Raw genomic sequence first — 20,677 nt, 5'->3', positions numbered from 1 at the left:
CTTTTGATGAATTTTTTACTTTATTTTCATTTCTTCAAAAAGTATGGAGAAATAAATAATTTAGCCTCATCAAAATTGGTGGCTAGGTAGGCAAAGGTGCTCCCCATATTCTGGCGTCTCGACTAGTGTTCAAGATTAAGAAAGACAACTTACAGACTCTGCAACGCAGTTTCACAATCTTTAGAGGGGTGCTAAAAAAATTAAATAAAATTAGAATTTATAACCACATGTAATTGATTTCAGCCGCCTTATTGCTTGGGGGGGGGGGGGGGGGGAGGGTGTTCAGCATAAGTTTCTTTAAGACTTCCGACTCATTTGATCAGTGGCACTCTTTTTTAAAATTCATTTTCCCAAAATACGGGGCGAACCAAGTTTCTGGGAATATTTTTAGATTTAAACCCTAAATGACGAAGAAACCCCATTTTGAAAATGCCACAAATGAGATCCATTTCACCCATTTGAAACGATATATTTGGCGAGAGTACGATGACAGAACCAGGGGGGGGGGGGGGGATCCTTGCTGATTGGTTAACCTCAGCCTCTGGCATCGTGTTCCGACTTTCTGCTTTTGATCGATCTGATTTTGATTATCTTTTCTCCCCTTCGAAATAAATTCTTGATCTTCTCAATGAACTCTATGGTTTTTTCAACAAATTTTACACATAACATACACCCGCAGAAATTCCTTGCCACTGCCTCGAAAAAAGAGCTTAAAAGTAACGGTCGACTCACTCGTTTTCCGCTTACATTTACCCGCCAAATTAGAGGGACCAATCAGTGAGTTGGAGGCTTTCTTTCTTAATTTTTATTGGCCAGCGATTGGGCAAATCTGATTGGCCATACAATTACGCTCTTGTTTACATGCTGTAACCGTAATTCTGTTTTTTTTTTTTTCTGTTTAGCATGGTTTAGATTAGAAGGAAAAGTTTAAAATTTTTAAGCTTTGAGCTTTCCTGTAATCAGTGCGGTACGGTGTGATCGTAACACTGAGCATTTTTGGAAACTTGAGATGTGTTTGAAGCGAATATCGCAATTTTCTTTCTTAAGTTGTTGTTGAATGTGCACTGTAATCAACAGTAAGTAAATCGAAAAAGTCACATGTTCTAAGATTTCACATAAGTACCCTTCAATCTTATCTGAAACTGTTTGTGAGGCTCAATAATGGATGCGTTCACAGAGGTAAGTAAGTCAGAGTACATAGTGTCAATAATAATTTCCTAATCCTTTATTTCGGTAGCTAAAGGAGCCACTGAGAACGCTGTGTACCTACTCATAGCATCAGCACACTGAAGACGTATTGGTTTTTGTGAACTCCTCATGAAACTTTTTCCAAACTGTTCGGTGATTCCTTTAGGCACTGTTGAATTCAGTTGCTGCAGATCATCAATGAAATCAGGATTTTCAATGAACGATCCGAAATCATCAAACCTGAAGGTTTTAAAGTTCGTAGGGAATGAAGAGATGGCAAAAAGGTGGGTTCTGAGAGAAGCTCACTGAAACTAGTCTCCAGCAGATCAACTTTATTTAGTTTAAGGCAGCTTACCTTACAGTCTTGAAAGGTGAAATCTGCTAGATCCTCCGTACGGCAAGAGCCCTCTAAAGTGAAATGTTGTGCCACACTTGGCTTTTGGTCTAAGATAGACTGCGCCAGCCTTTAAGCGACAAGGGTTTTTTTTTAATGCAGATTGCAGTGGAACGCGGTGGATCACGATGAATATCAGTATTTTTACATTCCGTTCCTCAGCCGTGATCGAAACGTTCCAGGTGGATCAGGGTGGAACGCTGTATCGCTCTTCCGAGGTGGAGCGAGCTTGTGATCCACTGTGATCCTAACCTAATGCGAGGAAGTTGCCGTCCCCGACAAATCTAACCAAATTCCAAGTTTGGATTTTTTTGTCACTTGGACCACTTTGGATCGCTCAGAATTCCGATCCAGTACGTTCCACTGCGATCCACCCTGTTCCGCGATAAAAAAAAAAAGCCCCATAGTATCGTTACCGAATTTAGAAGTTAGGAATTCTCAACATTGCGTGCAGTTCATTAGGAACATTATAAGCTCTGATTCGCAATTTTTGCGTCGAACTGCCCAAAACTTAAGGACTGCAAAGGAGTTAGTCTCCTAAATCCATTTAGCAAAATCTTCAAAGTGTGTCTTACCTTTAACTTTGGAGAACTTTTTTTAAAAGTGTCCATGAAAGCAGGCAGAAGAGTAAAGATGCTAAATAATCAGTAACCTTAACGCTAGATAACCCAAATTGGACCATGTGCTGGAAGCTTAATCAACTGCGGGGTATTGGATGGTTCCATTTCCACAATTCAGGAGGCTGCAGTGTAATATGAATGCTGAGTACAATCATGCTACCTCAATCTCATTGCTTTGATACATCTTACTGTTTTTCTGTGATATCATTCCCTGTTAAATCTGATATACATTAATATATTGTAAATGATCTTTTAGAGGATGGTGGAGCGAGCTCAAAAGCGTAAAGAGCGGTTGAATACTCATCTGAAGCATCCTACAGACAATCTTTCAAAAGAATCACTCGATCTGAAGGAAAACAAAAATTTGCTCACCTCAGGTAATCATAAATCATTACACATTTTTTTCAACTTAACCAGTCTGGTTTTGCGGATTTCTCAGGCTACAATTTTGCGATTTTCCAACTTATCTTAACCAGAGTGCTCTTGACTGTCTTGGCTGTAGTAAAATGACACCAATTTTGAACTTAATTGCCTCATCCGATCTTTTTTACAATGGTAGAATGAGCTGGTTCAGCAGCTTCATACTTACAGAGCAATGGAGATAAAATGAATGAGAATGTAGACCGTCAGTTTCAAAGAGTCCGCTCACTCGTACTTAATAATTCATTGGAAATAATTTAGTAAAATTCTTCAAATTAAGTTCAGGTACAACTCACAAAAACTTAAAAAGTGTTGCTAAAAACGAAAGCCCAATTTTCTGCTTTTTTGTCAAATCCCATAGAAATGTCTACAAAATCTGTTGAAGATGTCAGCGACCAATGGACCTTTCAATATTTTCAGAGTGGACACTCTTTACTTTCAATATTTTTCAAAGGAAGGTATCAAATGCGAAACATCTATTTCAATATTGCCACTGGCTTGCGCGGTCAACCCAAAACACTCAATTGCATATCATAATGATTTTTTTTTATTTTTAATTTTATAAAATTGACATTTTCCTATCCACCATCCACCTATCCATATGCCCATCTATCTATTTATCCATTTCAATCCATCCATCTATCTATCCAAAATTCTACTACGTACCTATCCATCTATACATCAGTCTGCCTGTCTGTGTGGCTAGGGCTATTATTAATTCCCTCCTATGTAAGGTGTTAGATTGGTAGTTCAGCCATTGACTGGCTTATGAGCAAGCTAATGTTATCTAGATAGCAATTTCTCACAGCACTCACATGAATATCTGCATTTTCCCACAGATCATTTTGAATTTCATTATAAAGTTGTTTTTTTAACTTTTTTTTCAGATTTGGCAAGTAACAGAATGAAAGGAATACTGCAGAACGGTAGCATAAGTGTTTCCTTAGACAAAACAGAGAATACGGGCTTTGTCCTCAAAGCAAATTCTGAACAAAACCCAGCTTCCTCTGCTGTAGAAGTGTCATCCATCAGCCATTTGCCCAATTCAAAAAAAACTTTGCAACCGCAAAAAATGAAACCAATGGAACCTTTAAATTCCTTCAAAGAGGCGTCTATGAAATGTAGATTTTTATCAGAGATAGGAACCACAAGTGGGGTACCAAACTCACCTAAGAAATCCATCTCTATAGATCCTTGTGAGTTGAGCATTGCTGACAGGAAAGCCCTTTTTGAAAGGAACAAAGGACAAGCACCATTACCCAAAGCTCCCTACAGTCAAGCCTTACCAGCTCAAAAGAAGGAAAATGGTAAGCCGCCAATCGCCCTCCCTGCAAAGCCCCCTCCGATCCATGTTGAAAATAAGTTGATTGATCGCAACATACCAGCCCGAGGTACGTGTGTTTTACTGATATATCTATCTTTTGCTTTAAAAGCAAATGCATTGGAGCTCAAAAAAATGAGCCGTTGCATTGAAAATCCTTTCCATCAGTCACATCAGATTTATAATACACTATCGATAAATTTGTTTTCGGAGTGCTTGTTTAACTGTGCTCATAATTTATAGTTTTTTAGATTGTTTCCAAATCAGTGCCTATCTATCAAGAATTTACCTGAGGATGATTTCCACCTCTGGTGCGCTGCAGTTACGTTGCAGAAAGACTGAAAAATGGATTTGTGGACGGTCATTTATCTTTCTAAAATTCATTCTTCTTCGCCAAATTACAGGATTTGTGGAGCAAGTTGACATCATTAAATCGAATTAACTTTTTTCAGAAAACAAAATGCCTGGCCCATTGCACCTGCCACCATCACCTCCGCCGAAGCCTGATCACCTAAGAGCTTTCTTAGAAAAGATTGAAGCAGATACAAAAATTAAAGAAGCAGATATTTCTACCTCCAATTTGGAACTTAAAGATCAAGATACATCGTATGAATCCGTTGCATCCAGTGAAAGCAGCCTTGGTCAGAAGATTGTTAGATTAGCACAAAAGAGAGGCAAGGAAATTGAAGAGTCTAAGGTTAGTATCATCACTATTTATTTTTCCTTTTGCACTCAAAAAGTTGGGTGCAGCGAGCCCACTTTTTGGGAAAATTAGACTAGAGTTTCCAGCATTAAGAATAGACCACGGCACAAGGTTCAAATTCAAGTATTCCGATACATGTTTCCTGACCAAAATTTGACAACACAATTTATGCAATACAAATTACTGAAATCAACTCCTAACCAAGATACTACAGTTTTTAGTTTACACTACTCTTGAGAATTCTGAGTTCCCTGCTCACATAGAAAGCAATAGTCCACTCCAATCGAATCAAGCACCACAACAATTTTGGTAAGCTTCTTAATCAAGCAATGTTCCCTCCCGGACTTGTGTTGTTCAAAGTGTTAATACCGTGTATCAGCGAAGCAAAAGCACGGAGATTAAGGTTGTTTCATTTTCATACCGCAGAGACCATTACGGTAATGTTTAGTGTGCGATTTGACGCATGTAGACTTTTGTTTTTTCATGAGCGCAAGGTCTAAATTTATGCATCCAAGAAGGTTAAATGTCTTAATTAGGAGATATTACTTGTGTAATATCGTGTTCTACAGGAAATTTTGATGAAGACTTACATATCAGAATACTTGAATTCGCACCTTGTTTCGCAGTAGCCCATTGGACTCTATGTGTTTTGAACCTACGAATACAACTACTTATGTATCTATCACTCTTGTAGCTTTAATACCTATTTTCATATCAATGAAAATTATTAATTTGGATCAAGTAAGAGCTAATGAAGATTGACTGAAATACTGGTTTGCTCAGACTCTCCGGAATTCTACCAGAGCCTCATCCTCGCAGGATTTTTATTGATTACTATAAATGACTACCTGGTTGTAAGATAACACCATAATAAGACATTATATTATTTTTTTGTTCTTTTTCATGGAAAAGGAAAGATGTAGAAAGTTACATTACAGATGTATTTTCGATTTGAACACCTTGAATAATTTTTCATTCATATTTACTTACTTTTTTAGAGACAAATTAGCCTTAACACGCTGTCAGCAAGTGAATGCGACTTCGACTCCAATGATAAAACTTCGGATAAGTTAGCTCTCAACAATGGTTCATCTGGTCCAACTCCTCCAAAACAGTTTCGTGAATCGTCTGGATCCTCACATGATGTGTGCTTTGATGATAATTCAGCGCTCAATACTAACCCCTCTCAGAAAACAGGAAATGAAAATGGAGATGGAATCAACTGTGAGCAACCTCTCACCCATACTGTCAGTTTTTATCGCAAAACAAAACATGAAAATGAAGTAAGTGCATTATATTTGAATTGCTCCATGCCCAAATTTCGCATTCAAATTAAATTCCCGTTGAATGTGAAGTAATCTTCGGAGAAGAGAACGAAAGCAAAGTTGCAATGTTTGATAAAACACTTGAAAAATGAAATGAAAGAAATGCAGATAGCTCCTCAAAATAGTGTATCTCTCACATAGGAGAAAAAGCGCTAAGAAATGGCCCAAACTGCATGTAACAAGGTGGAGAATGCTGCCATGCTAAGCAAGAACGATGTAAATCCATCAAGATTTTCCCTCGTTTTTTGGAACTTACCGCTTTATGAAATAAAAACCGTCTTTCCCATACTCCTTAAATTTTCAGCTTAAGTTCTTGATAGTATTTGCAAAAAAATTCTGTAAAAACATTGTCCGAAGGTACACAAGTTTTTCTGCTACTACATGTTGTTTCCAGAAGATGTAAAACGGCGTTTTTACGTTACACGGTGGAACGGTGCTTGGTCAAAACCATTTCATAGGGAAAACAAAGCCAAGATATTCCAAAAAATTTTCAAGTGGAGTGAAAAAATGGTTTTTTTTTTTGGTTTATTTCTTGGTTATTTATTGGTAAATTTTTTTCTACATTAAATTCAGCCCATTTCCCAACTATTTTTCACTACCCGTCAAAAAAATTCCTAAAAAAGTCGAAATCGCTCTACCCTAAGGTGGCCATTTAATAGCCTCATAAGTTTAATAGTAATCAATCACATTAACCATTGAAGGTGTTAAAATTATTTAAGCTCAAACTTACATATGGCCCTTGGACTGTTTTCTAAAAAAATGTGCATGCTCTTCTCGTCTAGCTTAGTATATTTTCTCTGCTTAATTCGTCGGCTGATAATGGTTGTTCAATATTTTTATAGAAGCATGGGTCTTCACTTGTCAAGAAAGTAGTACATCAGAGCATCAGCTCAATAAGTTGTCAATCTTCCAAGAAGGACGAAGAGCTTGAGAGAGAAGCAGTAAGCAAAAAAATCGCTGAACTCCAGCTGAAGATCTCAGCCGAAGCTACAGCCATCGCTCAAGCCAATCAGGCCTTAAATTTGTGCTCCTCATTGGTCGAATTTCATGACTCTGCTGAGCAGATTGAGGCGGATCGACTTTTACTTCTTGCAAGTAAGCTACTTTTTAGAAATAACTCTTTTTATTTCTATACTCCTGCTCTAAGTTTTCAGCAAGGAAGTAGTATTTTTGAGACGAAGAGATTAAGATAATTTGACCCGATTTCTGACTTGGTCGAAATAGCCTGCAATGCGTAGCAGAAATTAAGTGAAAAATCTCAGAAAATTTTGAATTTTTAGCCAGAAGAGGGACGATAGCCCCTGCGCGTGAGCCTCAAGAATCATTCTCAACCAAAAAATTAGCAAAATTCAGAGAAATAAAAGGAGGATTTTTTTTGGAAGGAAAACCTCGCATTCAACACTGAAGACAATTGATGCATTGAATGCAAGGATTTTTTCCAAAAGCAATAAAGGTATTTTGTCAAAAACCTGTCATTTTGAAAGAGAGGTATGGCTCTCTGAAGAGCAGCATTTATCTACATAACCAAAGCGTTTTCAGTATGTTATCTCAGCAAGCATTTCGACGGTGTAAGTCGGCAATCACATAACGCGGTTTGCGACGTCGCAGACTTCCTGTCATACTTTATTTTTTAAACGGAAAACCACTCAACGAAAATTCTTTAAAATTGCCGTGATTTTTCTTCTCTGTGTGAAGAAAATTCTGCAAAAACTTCAAGGAATGATTTCAATTTGTTCTCCTTTAAAAAATTAACATAGAGGCGGAGATTTTCAGGCACCGCAAACGAGATATGTGATTGCCGACTTACACCGTCGATTTGTAGTGTGGAAGGAACATTTAAATTAAGTTTTAATATTATGTCCAGTATTTTTTACTTTTACTTGTGCCATTTTAAGCTTATACCATTCTTTTACATCTGATGCAGTCTCATGTCTATATTTCCGAATAATTAAATATTTTACATCCATGGGCAGAATTAGGAACTTTCGGTGGGGTGGGGAGGTTAGAAAGACACCAGTGTCAAGGGGCAGGATCTAGGGGATACCAAAAAACACCCCATCGAGGAGAAAAAATTGAACTCTCCGAACTCAACAGGGGGGTTTGGGGGATTTCCTCGACCTTAAAAGGGGTCCAGGAGGCCAGTGTATTTTGAAAAATTGAGTTGTTTCAGGAGCAATTTTGAAAAGCTGTTCTTGCCTAAAAATTGATCTACTTGAATTTTGAAGGTAAAAAATCTGCCTTACACTCATTTATAAAAATTCCTTGAGCTTCCTGGGAGGGGCCAAGTCCCTTTGCCTGGGTCTTAAACTGTTCTGCCCATTTTTACATGGTTTCTTAAGTCAATTATTACTCAGACATGGTCTCATTATTTTTAAAACTCTCTCTTTCTTCTATCACAAAAATATAATTTTCTGTCCCAATTCAGCCCACAGGCGGCAAGCAGCGATGAATGAGGCTCAAAGATTGAAAGTTGAAGGAACGGTTAGACCAAGGAAACCAAACATGAATAACTTGCTGGATCAAGGATCGTTAACGGTATCAGAAATAACCCTGCCTGTTAAATTTGATGCCATACAGATAGCTGCAAGAGGTAAGAAATCTTCTTAAAAATTTAAATTTTCATTGGATTTTGAAAATTGTGTTAACATTGTCGTGCAATTTGGTACTCACTCGGTTTTATGTAAGCTGTTTAAGAACGCATTTATAAGGGCCCCCCCTCCCCAATAACATTCCCTCTGTGCCCCTTAGATCGTTCTACTTTCCCTTTTTTGGCTCCAAGTATGTAGTTTTTGTTCTTTCCAACTATTATTTCATTATTTGACCCATATTTGAAACTCTTTCCAGCCATTGCAAAGTTATTCAGTAAAGCATTTTAGGTGATATGAAAAGAATGTACCTATTACCTTAAATTCAAGCCTGCAGGGTAACAGGTACAAGTGTTGATCATTTTTATGAGGTAGATTTGTATGATGATTTGGATACAGTGGAGATGGAAGGTTTTGAATATTGTTCATTTTACTCCATACCTAGTCCATGATCTTTACAGCATTTTTGTGCTTCCGTTTGAAACTTAGTGGGTATAGCCTAGTTACTCCCCACACAGTCCAGAACAGGGTGCAATGTATTCAAACAGGCTGCCTTATGGAAATACTGGGCGATCATAGGTGATTTTTCGAACCCACCAATATGTACCTTAAACAGTATGCATTCTATAGAAAATAGTCTAAAGACCAAAACTGCTGTAATTTAAAGGTAAACTGGACTTATTTATGCTAAAAAGAACTGTGTTGCATGCAAATCCTATGCACATAGTTTCTTTTAGCATGAACGCATCCAATTTCGCACAAGAAAGCAGTGACTAATTGAAAATCGATGTACCAAAAACTGATTTATTTATCAATACACTTAACATTTGAATCCGGGAGAAGGAGAACACACCAACTCGGAAACTTAAAAATGCTCAATTTCTATTAAAAAGAGTCACATTTCATAAAGGTCACTGGAGTTAACGCATCTGCTCCAACTTGGACCTTTAAAGTGTCCTTAAGTACTCGTCTTTCAGTACCAAAAATCTTTTTCTTGTGGCAACTTCTTCAACTACTGCGCAGTTTCGCGCGTGTCTTGTTCATTTCATTTTATCGAGTTGGTATGTTTTTGTTCTCACCGATTCATTTAAGATCAATTCAGGAAGATTATTGTGTGGTATGTGGATATGCTATTAAACGGTTTGATAAATGAATTTTTAGTATTTCAACGTCCAAAGTGCGAAGCTACGTACCTCTGTTTGTGACATCACACACTTCTTGGTCATGCTTATATTTTCTTGGGGAAAAGTAGTCAATGTAATCTCTTGAAAACTTTCTTGTTTTTCTTCTCTGTTGGCAAAATATTTTTTATGTAATTGAAAGCAGAAAGTTGGCTTGGTTCTCTACGTAAAAATAAAAGAGGAGCAGAAATTTTGAAACACCACAAGGGAGGTACTTCGTTTCGATTTTTGGCCGTAATCACTGCTCCATAACTTAATATCAATCTAGTGCTTTATAATTTTTACTTATTCTCTTAATTTATGAATATGTGTGCGTACACACTGCTATAGTTAGCCGTGTGTTAGCAGTGGATCACCTATCGTGCTTTATAAAGAGTTCATTTTTTGTTAATTTTTCAAAATGTGTCTTCTTCTTCCAGAGGAAATGTGCCATCATTTTGTCTGTTTACTGAAATGTGATGAAGTTGTTCTGGGAACATCAATGATGACTGCAACTATGGATAACGCACAGCAAACATCAAAAGGAATCGTTTACATGCAGTTCCCTAATAGCTTGACTTTTCCTAAGCTATACTCTGATTTTAAAGTGACCATAGAAATTTATGATTTGCTAGCGCGAAGTAAAGAAGCTGTTTCTCATGATGCAAAACATTTTAATTCCAATAAAAAGGTAAGCCTCAATTCCTATAATTCATCACATTAACATTGCATCAGAATGATCATGCAGAAGCTTACTCATGTTCAATAATTTTCTGGTGGGGGACATCTCTCCCCTCAAGGTCAAAGCAGTGAGGAAATGTGTTTATTGTAATGAAAAATATTCAGTATTAAATTTTTTCATTGAATTAAATTTAAAGAAATTTCAAAGAAAGCACCAAAAAATTACAATCCTCCAAAAAATGGCAATTCAAGGAACCTTTTTTTGTGAGTACTTGTACAAAAGTTCTCATATTAGCAAAAGTGAATTATGTCTACATCACAGTTCAAGTATGCATGTTTAGCAAGAAAAATTAACAATCATCTGCACGGAAAAGAAAAACATACACAAAACCTCTGCCCTATCCACAGACAACAACCTGAGGGACAATACGCAGATCTTTAAGCCAGTCGTTCCTACATCCGTGTAGAAAAGTATAGGATTTTCCCATTTTTTCTATTTTTTAACCGTAGCCCATTTTAAGCATTAAAACTACTCGTAGGGTCAAGCTTTTTGGCATGATGACGTTTAAGAAACTATTTTTATTTTTTGTTTCAATGAAAACCCCAGGGGCTTAGTAAATAATCGGTGTCTCTGAATCAACTGAACATTGATTAATTTATTTGCATCATGCATCCATTAGTCTTTCCCCCGATCCTACACTTTGTATTACAATCAGTCTCATGTTCTTAAAGTCCCGCGAACCCCTTTGCAGAGGCAGGCAAGAATACCCTTGAAGAGTCGAGGGAAAGCAATGATTCATGGAAGACCAGGAAAAGTCAGAAAATCTGAGCAGAAGGCCCCCAAAAATTGGTTCACAGGAACGGAGAATACTTATGTTTTGCATCACGTAGTATCAGCGTATTTCTTAGCCAGATTCAAAATATCTCACAAATCCATGGTAAAAGTAAAAATAATTCTCCCTCTTAGTGCTAAAGGATACACAAGCTTCCATTCATATCATTATCTTTATGGGTATACATATTATATTATCCCTTTGCTTTTTTTTTTTAATTTGACTCATTGTCAATGCAGAATTTCACTAAAGAAGTCAGTAAAAAAACATCTAAATCAAGTATCCTCAACTTTCGTTAACTTTTTGCATAAAATTTTTCAGGATTTGCATAAATTCAGAATCACTCCGAAGAAGCAAAAAAATAACTCTAAATCAACTACCCTGGCTGTCCCACCTGTCCCTGGGGCTTCCTGCTCAAGAGCCTCCAGATTCACAATGGTTGGATATATTGTATTCTCTCTCCGTGAAGTTCAGCGAACTCAATTTACTTTGAACAAGGCAAGTTTTTAACTTATTTATTCCATATAATGGCATCGTCAACACACACTTCGTAAGAATTTCATATTTAACTAAATACTCTGCTTCCAATGCAAAGTATCCTTGCAACGAATTTTAGTTTCAAGACTTTACGGAATACAACCGTGAAATTGTGGCACAAAGCAGTCGCAAAGTGTGGAGCATGTAAGCTCAAAGATTCAGGTTGGTAGCCATTTGGGGTCGTAGCTGCACAATGAGTCTGTTGCATACATGAGATACAGATACACGAATAGAAGGCTTTAAAAAGTTAAAATCCGGTAAAAATGACGATGAGTAAGTACAAATTATGTGAAGGAAAGTTTTAAATTCACACATCAATGTACAATTTGTGTAGTAACTTGCACTTCCCAATTTCCTGTCTGCATGGGTACTTTTATCGGGGTTGCTGGTAACCAAGTCTACTTGGAAAGAAATGTAAAAAAACCTAACCTGAATATAAAAACAATCTCGCAAACTCTTATCAGTTTCTCTCACATGAAATTTCTGTTGTTTCAAAACATTTTTTTTACCTTATATAGAAGCAGAAAAACAAAACATAAGTACTATAAATCGACCGAAATCGTACATGTGCGAGATTGGAAACAGCATGCAGCATTATTCGTATATAGAAGATAGGTTACTTTTTTAACATCTTTTTTTGACGAACCTAATCGTCAGCAAGGAAGAAAAAGGTGCTCGCAGTTGCAAAAAATTTGAAAATGAAAGATATGCAGTGAATTCCTGATTTTTTTTTTGCTACTCAGTATTATTTTTGGGCAGTTTTTCCTGTGAAAAGTTTATTCATTTACCTGTATCACTTGTGCTCAACAGACCTATTAGAAAAATAAGAGTCAACAAAGAGTTCTAACTCTTGGCCAAAGAAAACCACACCTCACCCATGAAAAGCGAGGTTTAGCAATATCTTCAGCCATTACAATCTCAAATGTAAATTTTTTCCTTCCATATTCCTAGGTTACTTACTCAAACCCTCTGGATGGAAAAGTGCAGTTAAAATTAAGTTGCGAGTTATCGCCAACTGTCGAGCAACGAGGTTTCTTAACTATGTTTGAGGACGTTTCCGGTTTTGGGGCCTGGCATCGTCGTTGGTGTTTATTGAAAGGTGACAGTCTTTCGTATTGGAAGTATCCTGATGATGAACGAACCAAGGTACTGAAAGAAACATTTTTACCTTTCTAATTCAGAACATCCTAACCCACTTTCCACCATTTTCTAAGGTGCAATTTTAAAAATTAATCACAACTTCACAATTCTGGTGGCGAATACCTTCTTTTTGTGGCAAAAACCCCCTGTTAATTCAATTTCATCATAATCCGTCAGTGAACAACAGAGGTATTGATTTTCCGTCATATTGGACTTCGACCAGCTGGCATTTTTAGTATATATTGATCCTGTGGCTTTTGCTGAAAATTTAAATTTTTGTTGTTCTTTCCAACGAGGTGCCCTACAACGGGGGTGGGGCGCCCATTCAAAATTTGCAAGTTGGCCCTAGTCATCTGCCTTCCAAGGGGCTGGGGTTCATGAAAAAATTTGCCCATTTTTACTTGAGACAGTCTCGTTTAAACCATATTTTAATACATGCAACCATTCCTAAAATATTAACAAATATCACATTTTGCACACAGCTTATTGTGCCAATAATATGGTTTACAACTCCCTGAAAATCGGTTAAAAAATATTTCTTGCAATTTTTTCTCAATTTTCCAACCAATCTCTCTTCTCTAAATGCATACTTACCAAGATATTATTCCAAAAAAATGAGAATTGCCAAATTGTACTCCTATAATTTCACTCTCAAAACTGTCTTGAACTTTTTGATCTCAACATGAATTAAAAATCATAAAAACATCTAACTAATTGATAATTTTACTTGTTTCAGCTTCCCATCGACACTATAGATTTAAATACTTGCACGTCTCAATCAATAAGTGCTGTTAGTCGAGATATCTGTGCACGGCCAAATACCTTCTTACTGGAAACAATCAGACCAGCAAGGGATGAAGATGAAGACTCGTTGGTGTTGGTGAGACATGCTGCGCACACCATGGTTCGCCATCTTCTCTCCACTGATACCAAAGAAGAGAGGCTAGAATGGTGTGCGACTTTAAATAAGGCTCTAGATATAATTCGTGCATGGAGAAAGAAATAATTGTGATTTTTCTGATTAATTTAGTAATGCTCCAATTGTAAATTCCTTGAAAATTTAGACAATCTTTCCTCCGTTTCTTTTCTATTTCAAACAAAACAACCATCTTTGTTATTTATCTCTTGTTTTGTATAATATGATACCTTATGGTCTATCATAGTCATCTGACCGAGCTGATCTCTTGAAACTCAGGAATATTTCAAATTTGTCCTTGAAAGATTCACTAATCATCACCTTCCGGTCAAAGTATTACAAGCTTCATTAGTGCTTAGGCACTCCGGCGCCAAACTTCTCAAACTTGTCTAATTTATTACCCAAAAACTGATGAGCAGAATCACTTGTAAATTATACCCAATATTTTTTATTAGCAAAATTAATCCATAAAATTTTCATGAGAGCATGTATAAAAGTTTTAAAGGAAAAAATTCAAATTAAATTGAGATGTCCTGCAATTTAGCATTCAATGGCAAATGGCGCTTGTGATACTTTGGCCGGAAAGGAAGGTGATGTAATGATAAGACTTCACTCAGTTCATATTGTGGCTCTGCCGCACTTTTTAGTTTCTTTGTGGGCAAATGCTACACTTAGAATCATCTTTTAGGTTTATTTTTTTCACAGTCATGAAAGAATGTTCCTTTATCTCATAAGTTTTTTTCTTTGTTTTAATGTTTGCCGAGTAAGTGCAGCACCCATAGCACCATTCATGTTTGCCTTTATCCTTCATACACTGTGTAACCATTAGTCATTTTTGAAAAATATCAATTTATTATGCTCAATCTTACATTTCTGCAATTCACAGTGCTCGTCACAGTAACATAATTCTTGATTAATTAGACTTCATTGGAATATTCGGAAATTTCAATGATCTGGTTTTTCTTTTATCTAAAGAAACTTTACATCTAAAATTATGTCTGAGCAATAACCTTAATCAGGGATAGTCCTAACTTTGATTTTAGCCCCTAATTTTTAAGTTGTGATGGTGTATCCCAAAGTTAGTTTTCCTATTTTATTTTTCAATAATAATGATAGCCACACAAAACCCTTGAAATATATTTCGGTGATCATACCCTCAGTTTAAACGAACCATAGTTTTTATATTTGGTTTCTGGATCGCTGTGATACTTAACTTTTCCGGCACCCACCTCTTTTCGCTGCAGATCTAATTTAATCCATTCCTAACTTACATGTCGGTAACATTGTCAGGGCGCAAGAGCATGACATTGATTTTCTGAGACGCCAAGAGCGTATTGTTTGTTGTTTACTTGCTGCTAGGAGAACCTATCCATGCAGGAAAGAACTTTCAGTCAAAAGAAAACGGCACAGACTTCTGAGTCAGACAGTTCTGCTTCTGTACGGCAAAGTTCAGCTGCATGCAGCTCAGATTATTTCAGATTAGTTGGAAACTAAATTGTTAGGAAATTGTTCCCTATCTCTAATAATTCCAGATTATGCACCAAAGGACTTTCCTTTTTTCTGCACCTTAAATCAGATTTAGCATGTAAACACTTAGGCAGTAACATGGAGGTCATGGATTTTGTGAACAAAAGCCTTCAAAACTTTAAGAAGGAATTACTATTCACTGATGGAATAAAAAAACTGGTTTCTTGCTTTTGAAATCATCCGATAAATGAATTTTTTTTTTTGTTCCGTCTAGAGCGCGTAACAGCCCCACTCAGAAATAAGACACGTGGCAACGCTTAGGATCAGAATCAGAAAATCAAATCTGCAGGAAAGAGATGAGAGCAATAAAAGTTAAATATCTTGGTAACCCAAGAGCCAAATTTTGAAAAGTATAGTGCCTCAGAGAGCTGTAATTATGACCAATGAAAGTCTTCTAATAACTTTCCTCTATCCGTCATGATTTTTGAAGTGTAAAATGCCGAAACTTACATCAGGGTGTACCCTCGAACGTACCTTAAGCGTATGTAAACTTCACCCATTTTAAATTGTTATGATATAAGCATGATTTGCCCAATTAAAAATGGGAAGTTGATATTATTGTGAAAACAGAGAACTCGAGTCCTTATTTACACTCAAAATATAATTTTCCACTTTACTTTTTATTACGGAAGCTTAGAAAAAATTTGACCTGAAACTTCATCAGTAAATCAAGATTTTACTGTAGATTTGCTTGTAACATACTCCTAGGATTTCTCAGCATCTTGTTTAGCGTTTAAACAACTATCTGTAGGTAATTTATCTATTCTTGAACTGTGATATTTTTCTACTTTACTTCACTGTACTATCTCTCCCCCTCTTGCCTCTTGGCTCCAGTATTATTTTTAAGGTCTTTCCTCAGTATCTCTTACAGAGAAATTTTTCCGTGCGGGGGCATCACTGCGGTATTTTTGATTTTCTGGCTTGTGCCTTCAGAGTTTTTGCAGCTCACCATAAGTCTTTGAGCTGCTGTGAATATTAAAGCCCTCCTAAAACTGAAGAGTCATGTGTGAAAGCTATTGACACCAAAATTTATAAGTAGTATGTTCTTTGAAGCTTGAAAATTTAATTACAGAAAAAATTAAGGTATAATGACCTCCAATGGATCGATCGTGAGCATTGAGCAAATACTATCTGCAACTACACTGACTTCTCTTAGCATCGCCACGATCTCTCTCACGATCAATGGATTCCCATGAGGAAAGACCGTAATCAATTTTTAGCCTTTACCATTGAACTTTCAAAGCTCGTTTTCGGTTCTCTGCTGCATTCTTGAGATATGACGCTAGAATTGATGACTCTCAGAATTTAATATTTTTGTCATGATTTTAAAATAATTGCTGATTTCAGAATCGATTTTAGCAGCTTTACTTAGTGGATTTTTTAAATGAATGCTGAAGATGGACCTTTAAACTGTATAGAGAATGGTGAAAGGTATCTGCTATGCTTGGACCTACCTCTAATCAATTTTTTGATCTAGAATCTTTACAATTTTATGATGATTATTACTTTTTATGATCTGTTTTTAATAAGTTTTATGGATTTTTTTTTCTCCTTTGCCTCTATGTAGATATAAAAAATTTCCATTAGTGAATTGTTTCAAAATATCATTTTCTGTTCTTCACTAGAGAAATCATCGCGTTTTTCTGTTCTAGGATCACATTATGATTATAAAACAATTATTGAAAATCAAATAAGTTCGTTTTTCAATCGCAATGCATATTAAATTTTCAACTACGGTGGTTGATAAATGATTGCTAAATGACAGTTTTGTATCCTTACTTTTTGAAGCAGTTGAAACCCCTTCAATTTTTTTTTAGCTGGAAAGAACAATTAAGTATTGTAAAGTTTCTATTTATTTCTTTCTTTTATTTTTTAATAATTTTTGTTCTGTATAATCATCTTTTTGTGAAGAGACGAGTTCTTACCTGTTTGCAACCAAACTATCCCCCTCCCTCTCCCCTCATCTTTTAAAGAAAAATAAACATGATTCATACTCGTGGAAAATTTGAAGTTATTGATTTTTATATCCTCTATTATAGAATAACGAAAATGGTGTAATGCAAAGTAATCTGAGAAACTTCATTTGAGTTTTGAACAATTTTACAGTTGTTGATAACTGCTCCAGTAGGCTCATTATTGAAAGTTTACTCGTATAGCAGCTTGACAAGCTGTCAGAATGCGATGTATTGCATGGCCAAGTTAAGGCTATCATTTCCTAATTTTCTCATCATAATGACATCGCATTAATCGGGCTGCAGGTATTATTTTACCTATTTTACATGTAAACATTTCTGATGACAGAAAGAGGCACCTCTTTAATGTTTAGGGGTCTTGCCAAAAGGCTTCTCAATGTGAGAGAGAAAAGTGAGTTCGTACATATTTCAAACTGAAAAGTTAACAGCATCTAGTGTATTCATCACGAAATTAGTGGCAGAAGATTTACCGCCACTATAATTAGCTACCCTGATTCAGTTTAAGTACTTGTAAAGTTGAGGGTCTCCTTTTATTAAGAAGAACATATTGATTGCTGAAGTATGAATCCACGTATCGCCGTTCGCAACATTGCAGACTTTCTGTCTTGCTTTATTTCATCTCATGAATTCCACAACATCATTTTTTTTAAGATTTCTTTGAACGGTCCTCTCTGTATGCAGAATATTCTGTCTATATTCCAAGCTTTGGCTTGCTTCTCTTCAGAAGAATATAATAGGAGCGGAACTTTTGAATTCAAATGACAACCAAACAGCCAATCACGATGCGTCATAATTCATTGGTGGAGAAGTTCGCATTTTAACCGTTGAGAGCGCTGCGCGGAAAAGCTCTTGTTTTTATTTACTTTTCACTTTCTAGGTTATGTATCCTGAGAACTTTCCCTTTCCCTAGCCCCAGACTGTTTCTACAAATTTCAGTGATAATTTTCTGTATGCATGCTCATGGCTCAGTTATATTATTGATGTGGGTGCCGTCTAAAGTTTCCAACATTTGTTCAACTCTAAGTACAATCATTAATTTTCCTCATGCTGGGTAAGTACCTCAGTTACTCTTTACGAACCAACAACTTTGAGTCAGGTTAGTTCATCATATAATGTCGATTTATCATTGAATGCAGTTCTTGTTGGGTGGGATACCTCCTCTTTAAAGTTGCAAAACCCTGATTCAGGGCTAATGTAGGTTTAACTGAGAAGGAGAATGATTAACCTCCTCCGAGGATAGTGTCTTGAAACACAAGAACAAACAACAGACAGGGCGATCCTATGCTACGCTTATGGTGACTTTCGTAACACACGAGGAGCGACAATTACGTTAGTACGAGGATAGGGGGTTTCCACGGTTGCTTATGGGACTATCACTGAAGGAGGACCTACATCAAATGCAGAACCAACTGTTTGGAATTCTGTGTCCAGTTATGAACCTAGCCATTCTTGTTATATCCGGCGTTACGCAGTAGAGTGACGCATTGCATCAGTCGCGGCACACTCCTGCACTGACCTGCCTCTATTTAAACGGGGCCGCCTGGCACCGAAGTCATTGCAGAGCTCTCGTAAAGCGCCCAGTTGTGAACTTTCTGCTAGTAAATACCTCATACTTAGTGTTGTGCTTTTTTCTTTTCCTTTCAGTGTGAACCCGAATGCAATCTGGCTACAACAATTCCTCTAGTGAGTTTACAATGAAAAAAACCCTGCACAGCAGCGCCTGCCGAAAGATTTTGATGAAACTCTAATAGATTGACATAAAGTTTATCATCAAGACAGAGCCAAAAAATTAGCTCATTCTAACAAGTATAAGGTGAATTATTTGCAATTGAACTTGGACTATTTTCCACCATGTCACAGCATGACTGAAGAATTTCAAGTCTCCTCACCTTCGGTTTTTTGGCGTTTTCGATCAGATCTCACACAGTTAGGTGCTTTATACATTCAGCCGGTGCAAAGGCCGTACTCCCTCCTCCTCCTCGCATCTGCAGATTCTGTTTCAGCAACTCTGTGTCATTTCAGAAGAGAGGTGTGACTTATAGAGGAATCCACATCGCACTGCCTGAGCTGGCCTGAAAGTCCGTCTGAAAGAGTGAATATAAACAATATGAGGTGATTGCTGCTGCCTGGAAGAGAGAGAGGGTTCCTCGGCTGAAGTGTTCAAGCAAGGAATTAGAAAGGAAAGGCGACTTGGAGGGCCCATTTACCTCCACCGAACAGAAAATAGTCCGGGTGCAGTCGCCAATATCTCGGCTTCTACTCGTTAGAATGAGCTAATTTTTTGGCTTTGTACTAATGATGAACTGTGTGTCGATCTATCAAAGTTTCATCAAAATCTACCAGGAGCCTCTTTAAGCCCCCTCTTCTGTGTGGGGTTCTTTCAGTGTTGAATCATTTATTGTCAAAACTCCCGTAAGATCCCGTGTTATTGAGGTTACGACGAGAATAAGCAGTAAATGGACAGTTCCACTCCGCGCCCGTCTATCGAACGACCACTTCGTGCGTGGTACGTGTGTAAGCCACCACCAATCTACAGTTTCTAGATTATAGCACTCGTATCTTAAGCTTGGTGGCCAAAAAAATTAACATGAAACTGAAATTGTGAACCGAGAAATTTTATTACTGACATATGTCTAGTACCTACATTTTATAAAGCAGCAATGTTTCATCATTTTGCAAACGCAGTAATTGTGTCGGTTCCCTCCTGCTAAATGGGATCCAATTGCCAGATAGGAAGCTTATTTACTTTAGAAAGTATTGCTCTCTCATTCTATGTATCTAATGTGATGCGTGCATTACATTTGTCTTTTTCTGTTTCAGATAAGCTCTCAAGCCATCACAGATAGTGTAAATGAGTCATCCAGCCACTCCCATCAAACACCGATCTCAGCACAATGGGGATAGATCTTTCATCAGATTTATCAACAAAACAAATGATGAAGTTTGTGTTATTTGGCTCGATTTTGATGGAAACCCAGTCCCTTTTGCTTACCTGATCACGAAAGGGGCTTTTGTCGATATTGACACTTATGAAAACCATCCGTGGATGTTTGAAAATCCAAACAATGGGGATAGATTTGTGGTAGAAAAGTCTGAAGTATATTTTCCTGTATCATGGAAAACAGAATACAGGAAGATGAATCGTCCACAGAGAGGTTGTTCCAGACAGCCGATCCAGCGGAAGAACCTTCTTATCACTTATCCTGTCGACTCGCTCAAAGATAGGGCTTTAAGAGTTATTCGCAATGTCCTGGAAAAACCTGAAGATAGTTTTAAGTTAGATATTCCTCATTCAATTCAAGCAGATGTTTATAAGTTGATGTTGAAAAAATCCAGAAATAGAAATCAGGCCAC

General features: G+C 36.9%; 1 protein-coding gene across 1 annotated transcript; it reads left to right on the top strand.

Annotated features, from left to right (window-relative positions):
• Positions 1-875: 875 nt before the first annotated feature.
• Positions 876-13,968, top strand: LOC109034168 (anillin). Its single transcript, XM_019047168.2, has 11 exons — positions 876-1,179; positions 2,459-2,579; positions 3,510-4,013; positions 4,396-4,640; positions 5,645-5,929; positions 6,814-7,066; positions 8,397-8,561; positions 10,157-10,407; positions 11,552-11,728; positions 12,719-12,913; positions 13,644-13,968. The coding sequence occupies exons 1-11, from the start codon at positions 1,162-1,164 to the stop codon at positions 13,911-13,913; spliced, it is 2,484 nt and encodes an 827-aa protein (XP_018902713.2). The 5' UTR covers positions 876-1,161; the 3' UTR covers positions 13,914-13,968.
• The last annotated feature ends 6,709 nt before the right edge of the window (positions 13,969-20,677 follow it).

Source organism: Bemisia tabaci, chromosome 3 (assembly GCF_918797505.1).
Source record: "Bemisia tabaci chromosome 3, PGI_BMITA_v3".
In the NCBI taxonomy this organism is placed as follows: domain Eukaryota; kingdom Metazoa; phylum Arthropoda; class Insecta; order Hemiptera; family Aleyrodidae; genus Bemisia; species Bemisia tabaci.
Note: the sequence above shows the minus strand (reverse complement) of the source record. Positions and strands in the feature narration are given on the sequence as shown.